The sequence below is a fragment of the Vigna umbellata genome, chromosome 5 (genome assembly GCF_029865625.1).
Source record: "Vigna umbellata cultivar VRB3 chromosome 5, Vumbellata_1.0, whole genome shotgun sequence".
NCBI lineage: Eukaryota > Viridiplantae > Streptophyta > Magnoliopsida > Fabales > Fabaceae > Vigna > Vigna umbellata.
In genome coordinates, this window is record NC_142169.1 from 16,242,296 (window position 1) to 16,260,737 (window position 18,442).

Here is an 18,442-nt window from a genome sequence, read left to right on the forward strand (position 1 = left end):
TGATTTTTTTCTCTCCCTTTTTATGAGAGGGTCACGAAAAAATTATACGTACGTGACATAACTCAATCCACATAAAAAAAATTATATCACTTCTAACCTCATTCTAATACTATTAATAAGTTTTTATATAAAAGAGTTTATTAAATATATATATGACATAACATATACCATTTTTAACAAAAATCTGAAAACATTCAATTTATAAAAAAAACAATTTATGTAATGATATCTTTGTCATTTCTGTTCTGTGAAACTTAAAGTCATTAATTATTTTGAACACCATCATCGGTAGGAGTTTTCAAGAGTGATGATCTCATAAAGGGATGGAGTCATGTAGATAGAACAGGTGGGGAGAGAGAAAAAATAATTAGCAGTCTCAGCTTATTCTGATCCAAAACAAACACAAAGTTGAGCAGCCTTATTATAAGTTCTCTACCTCAACACATCTGTGTTTGTTCCAATGGGAGAGGATTCTAGGGAGTTTGGAGAAAGCACCAAAATCAACGACAAGATGGAAGAAGTTGAAAGAGAGGAAGAAATAGACCCAGAAAGCAATCCACTGAATGAGCCACTGCTCAAGAGGAACCGGACACTGTCTTCCAACCCTCTTGCTCTGATTGGAGAAAAAGTTTCCTACATAGAAAGCTTGGATTACGAGTAAGAAGGCATTATCCTAGTGAATGCAATGTTTTGTTTTCTGAGAAAACTGTTTCAAATTCTGTCAGATACTAAACTTTCTTGTGCTTCGTTTTTTGTTGTGTGCAGGATAAATGAGAATGATCTATTCAAGCATGACTGGAGGAGCAGATCAGGAGTTCAAGTGTTGCAGTACATATTCTTGAAATGGTTACTTGCATTCCTTGTTGGACTTCTCACTGGTATTATAGCCACTCTCATCAATCTTGCTATTGAGAACATTGCTGGGTATAAGCTTCTGGCTGTTCTTAAATACATCCACAAAGAAAGGTGAATGATTTATAGTTTCTTTAAGGATTGACAATGTGCTGAGTTATTTGTGTGTGATTGAGTGAATGTGCATGGAACAGGTACTGGACAGGTTTCCTATATTTCACGGCCATTAATTTCCTTTTGACATTTGTTGCTGCTATTCTGTGCGTGTGTTTTGCACCCACAGCAGCAGGACCTGGAATTCCTGAAATCAAAGCTTATCTTAATGGTGTTGATACTCCCAACATGTTTGGTGCTACAACATTGATTGTCAAGGTAAGTTTATTCTATGCAATTCCTTCGTTTCTCCTTCAACTCACAACAAACCATTTTAAAGGTGCAAAACTCGTTTATTATATGGATAAGGGTGAGCAAGAATTCAAAATTTTTAAATCTACTCTATATTCGATATCAATTCAATAAAATTGATTTTATTTGAAATTTATATCCATTTAATTGGACTGATTTGATTGCATTTTTTTAATCTGATTTAAATTAGAATAAATTATATCTGTTCAACCCATTTAATTTAGATAAAATTGCCATTTCATTATATATGATAAATTTAAATTCAGTTTTTTTTTCCAATTAATTTTGAATGACTCTTGGCACAATGCTTCGGGAAATACTTGTTTTTATGATTATTGAAGTGTGTTTTTTAAAGCCTTTTCTTATTGCTTAATTATTTTGTTTATAAAACTTCCTTATATTTTGATTTTGCGGTGGCAAAACAAAATGAGCATGTACTTGTACTTATATATGTCTGTCTATTTTTTGTTTTTATTTTTAATATAATTTATTAAAATTTTCTTACTCATTAATCTTCAAAACACAAAATAATAATAGATTTGATGAACAAGACCGATTTTTAATATAATAATTCGAGTTGAGAATTTTAAATTTAAACGCATAATTTAACAGAGTTCCAATGTGGATGTAAGATACTTTCTTATCATATAATGAAATTTATGTAGGATTTTTATATTGTCTAAACCATAGACCATATTTAATAAAAAAAATTACAGAAAATTGTTTATGAAATTGGAAACTTCAACTGTCCACCAATTAGAAATACATATAAAAATTTAGATACCAATTCTCGTCGAATGTTTCTAGAATTCCAACTGGAATCCTTAATTACTATGCACGGAGTGGAGTAATGAAGTACTGGACTTAGCTATTTTTTATTTTCCGCACAAACACAAAGTAAGGCATTACTAACATATATTACATGGTGATTATCATTAGCTACATAGTACATTAGGATGCCACAACAGAGTTAGGTGCGTTTGAATTGTCGTTTCAGAGACACCATAAGTAGGTGTATAAAACAGAAGCAACAAAATTGCTGAACTGGAAAATACTTGTTTCCCAAACACACCCTTACAAATATGACTGGCCAAGTTTACAAGTCTTGTTATCGGTAAAATTCACGACCATAGTAACTATAATGGAAATGGTATCCACGTTTAACAGAAACACTGTTGTACAAAAATTACTGGTCCTTCTTGCATCATATGTATAAATCTCTAATTGCTGATCAATGTTACTTTTCCAGTTTTTATTGATATCATATCCCATGCATTGGTTGTTGTAGATAATTGGAAGCATTGGAGCTGTCTCTGCAGGACTAGATTTGGGAAAAGAAGGACCGTTGGTACACATAGGAAGCTGCATTGCTTCCTTACTAGGCCAGGGAGGCCCCGACAATTACAGGATCAAATGGCGTTGGCTTCGATATTTTAACAATGATCGTGACCGTCGGGATCTTATCACCTGTGGTTCATCTTCGGGAGTTTGTGCAGCTTTCCGGGCTCCAGTGGGTGGAGTTCTCTTTGCTCTTGAAGAGGTGGCAACCTGGTGGAGAAGTGCTCTACTCTGGAGAACCTTTTTTAGCACAGCTGTGGTGGTGGTGGTTCTCAGGGCCTTCATTGAAATCTGCAATTCTGGAAAATGTGGCCTTTTTGGTGAAGGAGGTCTGATTATGTTTGATGTAAGCAATGTCACAGTGAGGTACCATGCTATGGATATTGTCATCGTTGTAGTCATTGGTATCATAGGCGGGGTATTGGGAAGCCTTTACAATCATGTGCTACACAAGATCCTCAGACTCTACAATCTCATCAATCAGTAAGCAATGATATCCAACCCTCGCCTCAACATATTGCACATCCTTAACTTTTAAAAACACATAAGACTGAAAGGAAAAAATATCATGATTTAATGTTCTATACTGACCACAAATGCATTGTCCAATGAAAACATGTGTGCAAGATGTGTGTTCAGCTACTAAGCCAAAAATATAGAAAAAAAATATCAAAATCAATAAATGATAGCATCCAATGAACTAAAGTTGCAGCATGACCCCAAACTGTGAGGAATTCTACAACGCACTCATTAAGGTAGGGTGCATAACCATAGGATTTGAACTAAATAAATAACGTCTATTTATTTTATTCATATCCAACAGTAACAGATAAGAGATCCAGGATGCACCCTAACTTGAGGGTATATAATAGAATTACACCCCAAAGGGTATCCTGGATTCATGCTCTATAATAAAGAAACGCCAAAATGCCAACACATAAAAAAATTACATGATTACTAAGGTGATGCCTGTCTTTAATTGTTGCAGGAAAGGAAAGATACATAAACTCCTCCTCAGTCTTGCAGTTGCACTCTTCACATCTATGTGCCAATATGGTCTCCCATTCTTAGCAAAATGTACCCCATGTGATTCATCGATTCCAGAGTCAGCATGCCCCACCAATGGACGATCCGGAAATTTCAAACAATTCAACTGTCCACCTGGCTTCTATAACGATCTGGCCACTCTGCTGCTTACCACTAATGACGATGCTGTTCGAAACATATTCTCAACCAACACCCCTCTAGAATATCAACCCATGTCCCTCCTAATTTTCTTTGTACTATATTGCATATTAGGACTAGTTACTTTTGGAATTGCAGTGCCATCTGGGCTTTTCCTCCCAATTATTCTTATGGGCTCAGGTTATGGACGCCTTCTTGGCTTCTATATGGGGCCTCATACAAACATTGACCAAGGGCTGTTTGCCGTACTTGGTGCAGCCTCCCTCATGGCTGGTTCCATGAGGATGACGGTATCCCTTTGTGTGATCTTTCTAGAACTCACCAATAATCTTCTTCTATTACCAATAACAATGATTGTTCTCCTAATAGCCAAAACTGTGGGAGACAGTTTCAACCCAAGTATCTATGAAATTATACTGCACTTGAAAGGTCTCCCTTTCATGGATGCAAACCCCGAGCCATGGATGAGAAATCTCACTGTGGGTGAGCTTGTTGATGTAAAGCCATCGGTGATTACCCTCCACGGAATAGAGAAGGTATCTAAAATAGTAGATGTCTTGAAAAACACTACGCATAATGGCTTTCCTGTTTTGGATGATGGGGTAGTAGTACCACCAGTAGTAGGACATGCCAATGGAGCAACAGAGTTGCATGGACTAGTTTTAAGAGCACATCTCATCCAAGCACTAAAGAAGAAGTGGTTCTTTAAAGAAAGAAGGAGAACAATGGACTGGGAAGTGAGAGAGAAATTTACCTGGGTAGAGCTTGCTGAGAGAGAAGGAAGTATTGAAGGGGTGGCTGTGACCAGCGAGGAAATGGAGATGTTTGTAGATCTACATCCTCTAACCAATACAACTCCCTTTACCGTGCTAGAGAGCATGTCAGTAGCAAAAGCAATGATTCTCTTCAGGCAAGTTGGACTTCGTCATCTGCTTGTAGTTCCCAAGTATCAAGCATCCGGGGTGAGTTTTTTAAGCACATAATATTAACATAATTCAAAAACGAAATAGATATGTTAATATTTCAGGGAGATAAACAAAATTCGTTGTTCATTTTTAATTATTTTGAAAAATTCTTGTAGCATTTAGTTATGTGATGACTAACCAAATGATGTCACCTCGTCACAGGTATCCCCAGTAATTGGGATCTTGACCAGGCAAGATCTTCTGGCACACAACATTTTGACAGTCTTTCCTCAGCTGGCAAAATCTAAGAGCAGAGGAAAAAGAAATTGAAGCTTTCCTAGTAATTGAGATTGAATGGTCAAGCCGCACCCTCTTGGGGCAAGTTGGTTTCATAATTCCTCAAGTTATTCCTCAATTTTGTATTACTTATATCAAAAGCATGTTGAATAAGATACAAAAGCAATGTAAAACTATATTCAAATTTTAATATTCTTTCAACACAATTAATCAAACGATGAAACACAATTCCTTTTTCCCCCAATACAAACGACTTCCCCCGACCCCGCCCCGCAAATGGCAATGGTAAACTTTCACCACTCCAAAGTACTATAAAACTTGCCATTTCTTTTCTTCAATGCAACATTACATAAATTTGATGTTGTACACGAAAATCTGTATATCGAACCCTGTCCAAGTTAATGTTTCACAGCTCTTTGCAAGTGTTTTTTCTTTTTCTTTCCTGGTTTCTTTTTCTGAGGGCCCCTCTTGAACACTGCTAGGACTTCAATGCTGCAACAAAATGGGTAAATTACATGTTAATATTCTTTTTTACTTTCGGGGAACAGTGGGGCAGGATAATATGCTAGTACAATCATACGACCAACTACATAAAGTATCCTTAGTTTAGTTCTGCAGAGAAAAAAAAGGTTACAAAAAAATTTACTTTATGGGGAAAAATATCCAAGGGGAAGAGTGGAACATATTTAAAGTATATATCATGTCATGGACCATATATGCAGCAGGCTTTTAATAGAGATGGCATAATTACTCTTTAGGAATCATGCTCTAATTTTAGAGTAACATAAAGCACATATGCCATGTCTGAAACTAGGATTTAAGCAGAAGAGGAGAACCAACCCAGAAACTAGTATAGTACATCAACCGGGAGAATCTCAAAGCTAAAGTACTATATCAAGTAGCTTATCCGACTCAAAGTGAGACTACATTGTCACCCTTTCTTAAGGTCCAATGTCCACAGCAGTTTTCACTCTATTAACACTGAGTCGATGGTAATCTTCTTTTCTGAGTCAGCTTTACTATTAGTAGTATTCTTTTTGAATTTGCCCAACCAAAAAATTTAGTCCATTAGGTGGAGAACCTCAAGGCTTAAGTACCGCATCAAGTAGATTATCCTACTCAATGTGGAACTCCTCACATTATCAATTCCTTTAAGATCCATTGTCCACAACAGTTTTCACTCTATTGACAGAGACCTGATGGTAGCCCTTTCTCCTTGATACAACGTCTACTATTCTATAAAAGAGAGGCACAAGTAAATTAAAGTAAGAAGACAAATATAAATTAACAGAGATTATCATTGGCTTAGTTCCTTATGAAGGAGCGGTATAAATACAGGGTTGCTGTAAACAGAGCTCACTGGGCAAGGTCATAAAGAAAATAAAACAACTAAAGTATAATAAGAGTCCACTATAGGAGCTGGGTTTTTCGTTTTGCTGGCACAGTACCACCCTTCCCAGGACAAGGGAGGAGACTGTAAAGAATTGGGTAGGGATGCTGAGTACTGCGAGAACAACCCAAGTTCAAATATAAATGCAATTTTAAATTTTCCTGGGTGTTAACCATTATTTCCGTTTCCAATTTAGTATTTTTGCTTTAGCTTATTTTGCAGAAATAATTGCTTATTTCTTTCAACTTCCGAAAGGATATTTTGAAAAATATGGGATTATTTTTTCTCAAATTAAACTACACCAAACAAGCTATTAGTTACCATGTTTTGTAGACCTAATTTGAATAAACTGAATATCAACCTCCCACCCCAAGGGAACCCTACACTTACCGAAAAGTCGAGCTAACCATTTGCACACAAAAAATAAAATAAAATGAATAACAACATTCATGAGTTGTACAATAGTTTGTGACCTTTCACTCAAAAAATATAAAGGATTAGCAATGATGACATTGATACGATATAGAACCTATTTGGATAAACTTCTTAATAATTAGGAAAAGAAAAGAAAATTTTCCATAATCTAAAAGTAGCTAAATCGTAATTCAAAAATCTAATTTTGGAGAAGCTAACATGAGAGAGCTACCAAATAAGCTTATGCATGAGCTAATTATAGCTTATAGTTATATTTATTTCATAGTTTTCTTATTTTCTTCTCCTGGAAGCGTTTATGAAAAATTCGTCCAAACAGACACATAATGTATGAATATATGATCTTTATAGTAATCTATAGTTTACTGAATCATTATAAATATAAGTACTTGAAGTGGATAAACACTATACCAAAGGTTTGTGTTCAGGATGGATAAAAAGTGGAAACGCAATTAGAATGTAATTCAGGAAATGAGAAAAAGGGAAATTTACTAACTCAGTTCAGATTTTACGCAAGAATAAGAGAAAATATGATAATTAGTAAATAATAAAACATATAAATAATTAAGAAATAAAGAAAAACATAAATACCTCTGGGTACCAGGAAAGAAATTAAATCCATGAGCTTTTTCCAAATACCATGCCTTGCTAGACAACAATGACTTGCAGTCCTGTCAACAAATTTTAATGCTAGCATAAAGAAAAGTTTGAGAAAAGTAAAATCACGTCCATAAAACATTAAGAGAGGTTATACACCTCTTTAAAACTTTCCCATCCACAACTTATATAAATAAGGGTTTGTGGCACTGATTGAGGGATGTTAGCCGGTAGTGGTTTGCTTCCAATCTGGACTGAAGCTTCTTTAGCACGTAAAACCCATGGTCTTTTCTCTTCCTGGGATGAGTTTGAGCTGCAGTTAACTTACACTAGATCAGAAACTTGCCTGGGGAAATATTTTGGTACAGACCAAACAAGATAGGTTCACAAAATTAAAACCTTTCAGAAGATGACAAGGCTTTCCGCTCGATTGATGATATGTTTTTCAATGCATCAATAAGAGATGCATCTAGTCCTTTTCTAGGAGGATCAATGACAACAACATCTGATCCCACAAGCCACAAAAAAGGCTCCTGTTACTTGTAAATTTTTCGTACAATCAGTTCAAAATAACACATGACAAGGATACATCTCTTTCTAGATATAAAAAAACGTGCTATGTTTTCTCTCATAGACATTAAATAGATTATCCTTTTAAATAAAATCTTAACATATGTTCATAATTTACATGCATACCAAAATTTAAACCATAATTTTGTTATGTGAATCAGAAAACAAAATATTTGGGAGTAAAACACTGTATATGATGATGCTTCGGATATGCAGTACTAACCTTTGAAGCATCTGCATGATGCCAAGTAATACTGCTGTCAACAGTGGAAGGTAAACGTTCAATGGTCTTCTCAAAAGATGCCTTCGACTCTTTGTTTATCTCAATGCATTTTACAGATCTGTAAGATAACTAGCATAAAACCTCCAAATCAATTATGTATACAAAGTTAGAAAACAACATTTTAGATGTTTAGAATCATCGAGATCTTGCCTGCATTTTCTCGTGGCAGCTAATGACAACCCAATAACCCCAGCTCCAGCATACAAATCAGCAACAGCTGATTCATATGGAACATATTTCTGTAATTTCCGCAGCAAGGTATCAAAAGCCTGGAAGAATGAGGAAGCAAGACAAGAGGCACATTAAATCAATCCTTACAGGCTTAATGGTACAGCGACCCTCAATGATACAACATTGGATATATTCTATGTGGTAATAGCACATTCAGAAAATTTCCTCTCACGTTTTCTCACATGGTATCAGACTCACGTATTCTCACTAAGTTTGACCAGGCTCTTGACATTTCCAGCAACTGTCAGCTTTTCCAGAGACTGTCAGAACTCAGGGGATTCTTCCAGCAACTTTGCCGAAAAGTTTCCAGTAACTGTCAGGCTTATCTGACAGCTTTTGATTTTGTTGAGGGATTTTATGCTCCAAGTTTTTAATTGTGTGATTTTCCTTTTAGTTGCTACTTACGAAGTACGATCATTAGAAACAAAACCTGTTGTATCCAACACATCTCACTCAATAAAGTCAGAGTATTCACATTGACAAACTGAGATGAAACAGTGGAACCTAAATATAACGCTCTAGGAAAGAAAATTAGTTGACACCTGTAACTAAACATGTTTCTAGCTATCCTAAAAGAATTTTTCTAAACACATACTATGCATCAAAAGGTGATTTAGTTAGTGCATACCTAATGGATTTTGGGGAGGATAGATGCAGTCTACCCTACACTTAGAGATGTTGCTTCCAAGATTTGAACCTATGATCTCCAGGTCAAAAGGCAACAGTACTTACTGTTTCACCCTGGCTTGCCCTCTAACACAGCCAAGCATAATATAGTGTTTAGACATATTCCCATATACATCTTGACATACCAATACCATAAATATGCATGTATATATTAAGATTCATTTATTGACACAATGATTGTATTTTGTATCCAGTGTCCAAGCTTCAATAGTAACTAGTTCAAAAAGATGAATTAGATGCAGTATCTGATTTGCATATAAATTATGAAGATCCACTAAATTAAAAATCTTTACCCGTGTGTTTGCCTGGCCAAAACTAGAAGGTGCCAAGGACACATCAATTCCACCAACATGTTCCCAAAAATCTCTTTCTCCAAGAAGATGTCTCCATCTATTCCCAAAAATTATCTGAGGCATCAAGTAAACAATTCAGAGGTTTGAATTTATTTAGAAAAACTATGGCCAGCACTATTCATGAAGTAATCATCATAAGTTGTCAAGAAAAGTTGACATGATTGCCATACAAGGAACCCTGGATAATTTAGTTACTTTATTTAAGAACTGAACTGGAAAATAAAGTTTGTGAATTTCCTCATCTAAAGATTTCCCCGTAAATACAGGTTATGTTTGATAAAATTAGCTGAAATAACTGAAAGCTAAAATGTTAGCTAAAAGATGAAAAACTAGGCTAAAGCTGTATGAAGTTTTGTCAGGATATGAAATTTAAATGCCCTCGTATTTATAGAGAAGGTAATCATTATGTGGATAAATTGAGTCTCTTAGGTTTAGAAAATAGAATAGAGTATAAATGGTATTCTTCTATACCATCCAGAATTTTTCTTGATTTTTTCCAAAAAGGATATCAACTACTTACATTCAGACTTGTTTAGTTTTTGTTTGGAGGTTCTCATATAGGATATATAATGTATTAGACAGTTTTTAGACCATTTTTAGACAGTTTGGCAGAAATAAAAAGAGATAGTTTGGCAGAAATAACACATAGAAGTTAGAAGTAAGGAGAGAGGTGGTTAGGCAGTTAAGAGGGGTTAATTATAGCAGTTAGGAGGCAGTTATGATGCCTAAGGTGGGTTATCTTTTAAGGGGGGAGACTTGTCTGAAAAAGGGTGTTGAGTAGTTTATTCAGAACCAGGTCTTAACCTGTGTTGAAGGGAATTTCTTCCCTTGGAAGCTGTTGGATGTTTTCTCTATTATGTTTTCTTTAATTAAAGTATTATCTTACATTGTGCAGTAAGATTTAGTGCTTATTGCTTTACTGAATCTGAAAATCCGGTTTGTTGTTCCCAAGAAACCTAACAAATTGAAAATCCAAATCAAAAAGGACAGAAAGCATGGAAGGATGCATCAATACTTTGGAGAGGGGGACTAGCGAACTAGAAAAGGTGAGGACATGGCGTCAAGAGATGAGAAAAAGTTTCCAAAAATTGGAAGAAATGATACGGGAATGTAATAGGATTCTGGATGACTAGATTCAAGAAAGGAACTCTAAAGGAAGGGAGAAATATGTTGACAGATCAAGAAAGGGAGGGAGAGAGGAACTTCTTCGTGACATCATGAAAGGAAAGAAAGAGGTAAAGAAGGGTATGGTTGTTGGGAAAGATAGTTCACAAGACATCAAGAAAGCCAAGAAACCCTCATATGTAGGAGACAAGTCCATCAATCAAGAGAAGAAAAGAGTAAAGGATATCAGTGAAGAGGAAGGTGGAGACCAAGACTGTGATGGGAATGTTGTGATTCTTGCTTTTCAGAATGAAGTTTCAAAAGCTATTGTTTTTAGTGGGGATAGTGTGGTAGGTCTTGGTGAATATGTCAAACCAGTGAAGGAGGGTGAAGATAGAGGAAAGAAGGCTGACTGTGGTGGGACCATTGTAACTAAGTAAAAGATGACGTTGTTTTGAGTGTGGATGGCTCAAAGGTAGATGGTGTTGGGGACAATAAATGTTTTTGAAGTCTAGAACATCACAGGAACCACAAAAGTACACCTAACCTTCAATAACATGGGAGAAGATGCAGTTAAGGGGTTCAAGACCTGGCAACCGAAATCCAAGAACCTTTCTTGGGAAGATCTTGTGATAGGTTCCTGGTAAATGAAACCTATCTAGCTCCCTCTCAAACACTCAACAGTAAGACACCAAAGGAAAGAATAGAACTTCTGTATTAACAAATGAACAAATGTACACGTATGGTAAGCTAATCGGGAGCCTAATCCCCCTCCACAGGCCAATGTCCTGTCTTTACACAAAGAATACAAAACTGCCTAAACAGAGTTATAGGAAAACTATTTATAATATCTCATTCCCGTACCCCTGCCCCTTCCTAACTGGTAAAACAGTTAGGCTCCTACCCACTCTTCCTAACTTTCTCTATTCTTCCTCCTCCTTTCATACACCTTCCAGACCATATCATCTTGCAACACCTCAACTAAGGATAGTTGAAGGGAACATGGGAAACATGTTATTTGAGAGTTTAGCAGCAATAACACAGATTGGGAGTGTGGAAATTTTACGTGAGAGGATGGCAGTAGGGATGGCAGTAGTAACAAGGACGGGGAGAGGGAAAAAAGTCATCCAAGAATTCAAGATATTGGTGTCTCTAGTAAACCCAACATTAGAAAACCAATTGGGGGAGTATTTCTTGACAAAGTGGCAGGCCCTATGCATGAAGGACAAGAAAGTTGGACGATCTCCCGTTTGTCTTGGGTTAATTATCTGTTATGGAAATTGATTGCTAGCAAAGTCCAATAAAAAATTTGTTGATTTTGGAAGCCGAGTTAGACTGTTTATTAAGCATCTGTTTGTGAAAGATTATGTTGTCAAAGTTAGACCCTTTATAGATTCAAGGATTAAAAAACATGTACGAGTATTTTCTGGATGATGAAAGCCAAAGGGGAACGAAAAAAAAAAAATTGATGGTAATGTTGGTGGCTACACAGTACGAGCTGGGCAGAGTGTCCCTGTTGCTACTAGTGCTAGGGATACAAACAGATATGGGGATATAGTTCAATTATATTGCGATAATATTGTGGGCAGATGTTTGGATTTCAATAAACAAGTTCATCAATCAGCCCTGAAGATGGTTGAAATTGGGCTACGTGAAGGTCTCGATCATCCAGTCTCTCTTGAAACAGATCCTCCGAAGTCATTACATTACAATGAGAACACATGCATCCTATCATTGAGGATAATGAGGTATATCATGAGAAGACCTTCAAAGAGTTGGGAGGATTACGTGGCTGGACAATTCTACAATCAAACTCATGATACTCAGGTGACATGCACAACATACATAGATGGTGCTCAAGTAGGTTGTCTGACCATAGGAGGGGTGCAGGATGTTGATCAAAGGGACAAAAGCTACTCAAATCAAGGGATTCTTATTGAACTTCGGGTCAAAGTAAAGTGTTTTTTTTTTCAACCAAGCTGTTTGGTAGACGTAATGGGAAAGGATTAATCCAATGGCCGAAAAGAAGCCTTGAGGCAGTCACAATGATTAAGGACCAGTTTCTAGACTATAAACTTGAGGACAAGGTTGTTTTGCCGCATCAAGTAATGATAGGATATATAATGTATTAGACAACTTTTAGACAGTTTGGCAGAAATATATTTTGGCAGAAATATATTTTGGCAAAAATAACACAGAAATTAGAAGTAAGAAGAGAGGAGGTTAGGAAGTTAAGAGGGATTAATTGTAGTAGTTAGGAGACGATTATGATGCCTAAGGTGGGTTATCTTTTAAGAGGGGAGACTTATCTGCAAAAGGGTGTTGAGTAGTTTATTCAGAATCAGGGTTGAAGGGAATTTCTTCTCTTGGAAGCTGTTGGATGTTTGCTGTATTATGTTTTCCTTGATTAAAGTCTTACGTTGTGTAGTAAGATTTGAGTGCTTATTTCTTTACTGAATCTGAAAATCCAGTTCTTGGAAGAAACCTAACATTCTCTAAGTAATTTGTTAGATGGGTTTGGTTTGGTTGCCCATATATTTTTTGTTTTTGTTTTCTTTTAATAAATTTATCCATTCGAAGGCGTCATGCCAAGCCCGAATTTATAAAAAAAAAAGTATTTGATGAAACTAGTGGACGAATTGCTTGAAAGTTGTAAAATGACAAATAAGAACATGATTGGTTATTATATCAAATCTTAATATTAGGTAATTACATATTTGAATAAAATAAATTTCTATTTTTTAATTTTTTTTAATTTTTTTATAATCTAAATTTTTTTATATTAATACATTTCAAGGAATATGTGTAAAAAATATTCTTCATTGTAAATTAAAATAGTTATCATTTACCTTTAAATAAATAAATATTTTATTAATAATGAATAATTAAAACAATAACAAACAATAACATTAAATCCAAAAATTATCGTAATCAACAAAGTTTGGACATTGAGGTTTTCTATTTCTATTTGAAGGGGCAAGACCGTAAAATATAAGTTTCATCTGGGTAGACTATTTTAAAACAGTAACATGAGTAGCTTATTGACATAAGATAAAAGCTATCAAAAATACTGTCTTGTACACAGATGAAATAATTTTATCAAAATTTCATCTATAATACAGATGAAATGTTTTGGCAAACACAAACTTTCAAAATTTCATCATCCAAAGTAAGCAAATTAAAAATTATTCCACAGATTGCCTGTTCATATGATATCATTTTGCTAAGGCAACCTAAATTTCAAAGTCAACATATACAACCACTGAAGTAATATTTAAGACTCTGCTTGCATGTTGTAAAGTCCCGTGCCCTACCCTCACTCTCTCTACAATTTCTCCACATGTGATATTTTTGGCCACCATGAAATGTTAAGGGAAAATTTGTAAACCAGCACTTTGTTCCCTAAAATTCAAATATATAACCATTAAGAATCAACAATATTGTTATTTAAATTTTCAGCATCAAATGATTAGTGTAATAAAGCAGTTCATGAACCATATATAGACCCTCCTTTCTTCCCTACTGCAACTACACCATCTACCTTCCCAGTACCACAAACAGCATACCAGATTCCACTTTAATAACATATAAACCATTTATTTGGTTTATAAGAATAATTTAAACTCACATTGTTAGTAGAAGTCTGAAAGTTCGCCCACACAGAGTGAATTAAATGAACCCTGCTCCGTGGCCCACCATTTTTCCATAGAAACTGTATCAATCATATCGACCATCACTTTCTATTATTAAAAGGGAAGAGGCAGGAGAACTTATAAAAGCAAAAAGAAAGGAACCAACAAGCTCACATTTGCCAATGCATTCAGTTTGTCAGCACCAGGTGAATTTTCATTTCTAGAATTCCAAACCAATGTAATCTGAACCTTTCCTGAAATCATATAAAATAAATGAAGCCATTGTTATTCAATGCCATTAACAGTAAGAAAATATCTATTCGTTTTTCTGGCATAATTAATGAGTTATAGAAACTAAGAAGTAACCGTTCATATATCTTTCAGCCGCAGGAAGAGATGTATTATAAGTCGTCACCGCCATCTGCAAACACCCATTCATTAGTGGTTAACTTTACGAATGCAGAAAATTACAACCATTGACTGAACTCTTCAACTACCCTATTGTTATGAATAGGGCACCTGGACATATCGCAAATCACCGGTAACTTCATCTTCAATGTATGGTCCAATGCCTAATTCAGTAATACCTAGATGATATTGAGGTAAAGCACATAAAACATAATTAAATGAATAAATTGAAGAATAAAATAAACAAATATAGTGATAATAACAATACAGTGAAATACCCCGTCGAAGCAGCTCCACAGCAGCATTAATATTAGGATGATGAGCTGCACGCATAAGACATACACTAGCTTAATTGACATAATTTCACAACAACAACTGAGACAATAAAAAATAAAAAGGGAAACAAACTACTTTTGCACTCACAAACACAGCCAAAGAAAACAAAATGCAGAAAGTGACCAAATTGGAACTCAAATAATTATCTATCAACATTAGTTCCAACAATTTTAGGCCTCGTTTGGTGGGGAAAATTATAGGATAAAATAGAATTGAAGAGTAAGACAAGAACCTGATTGTATAAGTGCAAGAAAAACAGTAATCTTACATAATGGTGTTGGTGGGGATGGTGGAGACAATAACAGTGTTGATGGTGATGATGGTAGTGGTAGAGGTGATCATGGTGGCGACAATGGTGACAATTACAACAATAACATTAAAAGATAGCAATATTAATGGTGACTTCAATGAGAGTGGAGGTAATGACAATGGTAATAATTAGTTGTGAGAGTAATAACTATAATGGCCATAGTGCTAATAGTGATAACAATGGTAGAAGTAGTTGCAGTCTCAGCAATAGAGGTGGTGGTAGAGGTGGTGATAAGTACACAATAGATAGTTGCTGCAATAAAAATGTGATAAGTACACAATCACTTGGGAAACATAAAATATCACTGATGTCGGATTTGGACCCATAATACCCAAGTTCCTATCATAGCACTGTCCCTCAACAACTTCCACTCTACAAGACTTTACTTGATGACACTTCACTCAACTCTCTCGTAGCTCAAAACCCTTCACATGTCTTCTTAGGTAGCCTTTTCAAGACATCAACCACCAATTCTAATACCAATTAATAAGTACCCAAGTATTTGGAGAACCCACCCTCAAAAGCTAGCTATTAAAGGGGAAGAACTAAAACACTAAATACTCCACCGAGCATCCCATACTACTGTGGGATTTGGGCACTCCACAATATCAAGTTCCTATCAGGATGACATGGTAGTGAAGCTAATAGAGTAGTGATAATTGCTAAAGTAACCACAGTGACGCAGATAGTAGTAATAGCGATGGTTGATTTGACAAAGATGATGATAACTATGATGGTAAAAGCAATGTATATGAAGGTGGCGGAAACAACAATAATGGTGCAGGTGACAGTGGTGCCACAGCAACAAAGGTTTTGATGGTAGTTGCAACAACTGAATAACGATGACAATCATAGTAGTTGCAATAGAAGTACCACGGGTAGTGAGCGGCGAGAGGGAAATCAACTATACCATCATGCTGTCTACTAACTAAACTCAGCCTAAGGAGAAAAAATTTGTTGAACCAACATGATAGAAAAGACAATAGGATAAGAAGATCACATCTTGTCCGTACACCAAACAATGAGAATTATAAAAGGTACCAATTTTGTATTAAACTCGTTTTACATTTTATTCCATTTTGAAAGGTGGATAAAAATGGAATAGAATATTGTGATGGCACTCAAAGAATAACAATATATATATAGTCTCTAAGTTAGGTGCTCCAAAATATAAGTAAATCTAAATTGATTCCACCGTTTTAAATGAAATCATTCTCCCAAATAATCGTTATCTAATTCACTAACTTCAAATAACCCTTTTTAACTCACATAATATCAATAACATGGTTTTCAAAATAAAGGAAGAGTATTCCCATTTGAAAATATTTTCCATTAAATTGAAGCTTCCATCAATTAGCATGAAAGATGATTTAGAAATTGAGAGTTCAATTTTTAAATCAGACTGAGAAAATTAAGAGAAGCTAATTACAACTTTAACTACTGTAAATTAGTTTGTTTGCTTTTTTTAACCTATATTTGAGTGTAAATTGAGTATAAACTATGTACTTTTCTGTTATGGAATAGCATAGAGAAAGATAATTTAGAAAATGAAAGTTCTTTTTTTCAATGTCATTGAGAAAATTAAATGAAATTAACTAACATTTTAACTAGAGTAAAGTAGTTTCTCTGGTTCCTTACTTATGAGGCCGGACGCCATATGAACTATGTTTTTTTGCACTATGGAATAACTGTATAGATATACGAACTATGGACCTTTGCATTGTGGAATGTCAACTATGTTATGAGTACCCTCCTCATAGAGCCCGATCAGAGGCTCCGTTGAAGAGCCACGCACGGCCAATTTCGCACGGCACCTCCAACCCCACTACAACAAAAGCAAAACTAAATTAAAAAGGTTATTTTAAAGAGAGAGATAAACCCAAAAGACTTTACGAATTGCGAAGAAAACCAACCAGTTTACACGTGTCAAATGTGAAGTCGGAGACACCGTGTTTCCGAAAGAAATCGTTGGCATCGTCCAATATGACCGGACGGTGGAGGTTGAACTCGTGCGTGCACCCCGAACACCTGAGAAAAACAACAATATGAACAAATAATTTGCCATTTTAAAATGGAAATTATGAAATGAGATTGAGTAACAGAGGAGCGTACGATTGGAAGTGCGGGCAATGAAGTGCGCACGTCAACGGCGGAGACGGTGGAATAGAAGAAGCTGGCACTGGCGTTGGTGTCGGCGTAGGCGGAGGGAGGGCGGTGGACGCGGTGGACGCGGTGGAGCGGCAGGTGAAGAGAGAGAATGATGGCGGTGCTGACACTAGACGGAGGGTCATTTTCCGTTTTGGAGAACAACACGGGAATGGATAATAAAGTTATAAATTATCTTCAGATTTATAGTTCCGAAAATATCTTCATAGTTTAGGATTTATGAAAAACTGTGAATTTACATACAAAATTTTACGCACAGGATTTAGACTGTATGTAAATCTTGTATACGAGTGTTTTTACCTTGCAATGCACGGGTATTTTATTTGATTGCATTAATGTGTAATAGAGAGAAGTTACCATAATATAAGAGTAATAATCATAAAAGAAAAGTTACCATAATCACAATAGAGAATAAAGTTATTATATGCTGTTATATTGAATAGAGAAATAGAACTATTTAGAAGATATCATAATTTGTTCGAATAAAGAAGTTCAATAGAAAATACAATAATAAGATTACAAAATATACCTAAAGTTAATAAAAGAAACATTCAATAATAAACACTTTTAATATTCAGATATATGAAATTGTTGTCCACTTCAAACACAATAATATTTCTTCATCCAAGTCATTTTCAACACAAAATTACCTCCAATATATGTCAATTTTTATGGATGTTTTAGGTGTATTTTAAATAGAATTTTGCACTTGATTCCACTTTTAGTCCCTGAGGAATCACATTTTTAAATTTTGACACAAATTTTAAGATAAGTCATACATGATAATATCACTAATAAACAACAATAATTATGATATTTTATAAATTTTACAACAACAAATATTGTTTATTGCTAAGGAATACCATGAACAAATGTTCTTAAATTCGCTAGCGTACAATTACCTCTAAACATTGTTATTTGAAAATAAGAATGACCTAAATAGCGTAATAAAATGTGTGTC

General features: G+C 35.2%; 2 protein-coding genes across 3 annotated transcripts; one reads left to right on the forward strand and one right to left on the reverse strand.

The window, feature by feature from the left end:
• Positions 1–252: 252 nt before the first annotated feature.
• Positions 253–5,172, forward strand: CLC-B (chloride channel B). The gene is made up of 6 exons (XM_088091617.1): positions 253–657; positions 766–966; positions 1,047–1,224; positions 2,546–3,078; positions 3,584–4,742; positions 4,908–5,172. The coding sequence occupies exons 1-6, from the start codon at positions 461–463 to the stop codon at positions 5,013–5,015; spliced, it is 2,376 nt and encodes a 791-aa protein (XP_087947743.1). The 5' UTR covers positions 253–460; the 3' UTR covers positions 5,016–5,172.
• Positions 5,133–17,641, reverse strand: LOC124840428 (S-adenosyl-L-methionine-dependent methyltransferases superfamily protein). Of its 2 annotated transcripts, none has more exons than XM_088091618.1 (15): positions 17,428–17,641; positions 17,229–17,343; positions 17,029–17,140; positions 14,948–14,992; positions 14,781–14,848; positions 14,628–14,682; positions 14,436–14,515; positions 14,258–14,341; positions 9,466–9,579; positions 8,405–8,493; positions 8,195–8,312; positions 7,801–7,934; positions 7,561–7,714; positions 7,396–7,475; positions 5,133–5,474 (listed from the first exon to the last, which is right to left on the reverse strand). In XM_088091618.1, the coding sequence occupies exons 1-15, from the start codon at positions 17,604–17,606 to the stop codon at positions 5,381–5,383; spliced, it is 1,521 nt and encodes a 506-aa protein (XP_087947744.1). In that variant the 5' UTR covers positions 17,607–17,641; the 3' UTR covers positions 5,133–5,380. The 2 variants fall into 2 exon arrangements, with proteins under 2 accessions (XP_087947744.1, XP_047172441.1); XM_047316485.2 differs by having other exon boundaries at positions 8,405–8,523.
• Positions 17,642–18,442: the final 801 nt, after the last annotated feature.

Coding starts and splice junctions, on each gene's coding strand:
- CLC-B (XM_088091617.1), top strand. CDS start 461: ATGGGAGAGGATTCTAGGGAGTTTGGAGAAAGCACCAAAATCAACGAC. Junction 1,225..2,545: donor CTACAACATTGATTGTCAAG/GTAAGTTTATTC, acceptor TGGTTGTTGTAG/ATAATTGGAAGCATTGGAGC. Junction 3,079..3,583: donor CTCTACAATCTCATCAATCA/GTAAGCAATGAT, acceptor TAATTGTTGCAG/GAAAGGAAAGATACATAAAC.
- LOC124840428 (XM_047316485.2), bottom strand. CDS start 17,606: ATGACCCTCCGTCTAGTGTCAGCACCGCCATCATTCTCTCTCTTCACC. Junction 17,344..17,427: donor CATTGCCCGCACTTCCAATC/GTACGCTCCTCT, acceptor TGTTTTTCTCAG/GTGTTCGGGGTGCACGCACG. Junction 7,715..7,800: donor GCCTTGTCATCTTCTGAAAG/GTTTTAATTTTG, acceptor AGTTAACTGCAG/CTCAAACTCATCCCAGGAAG.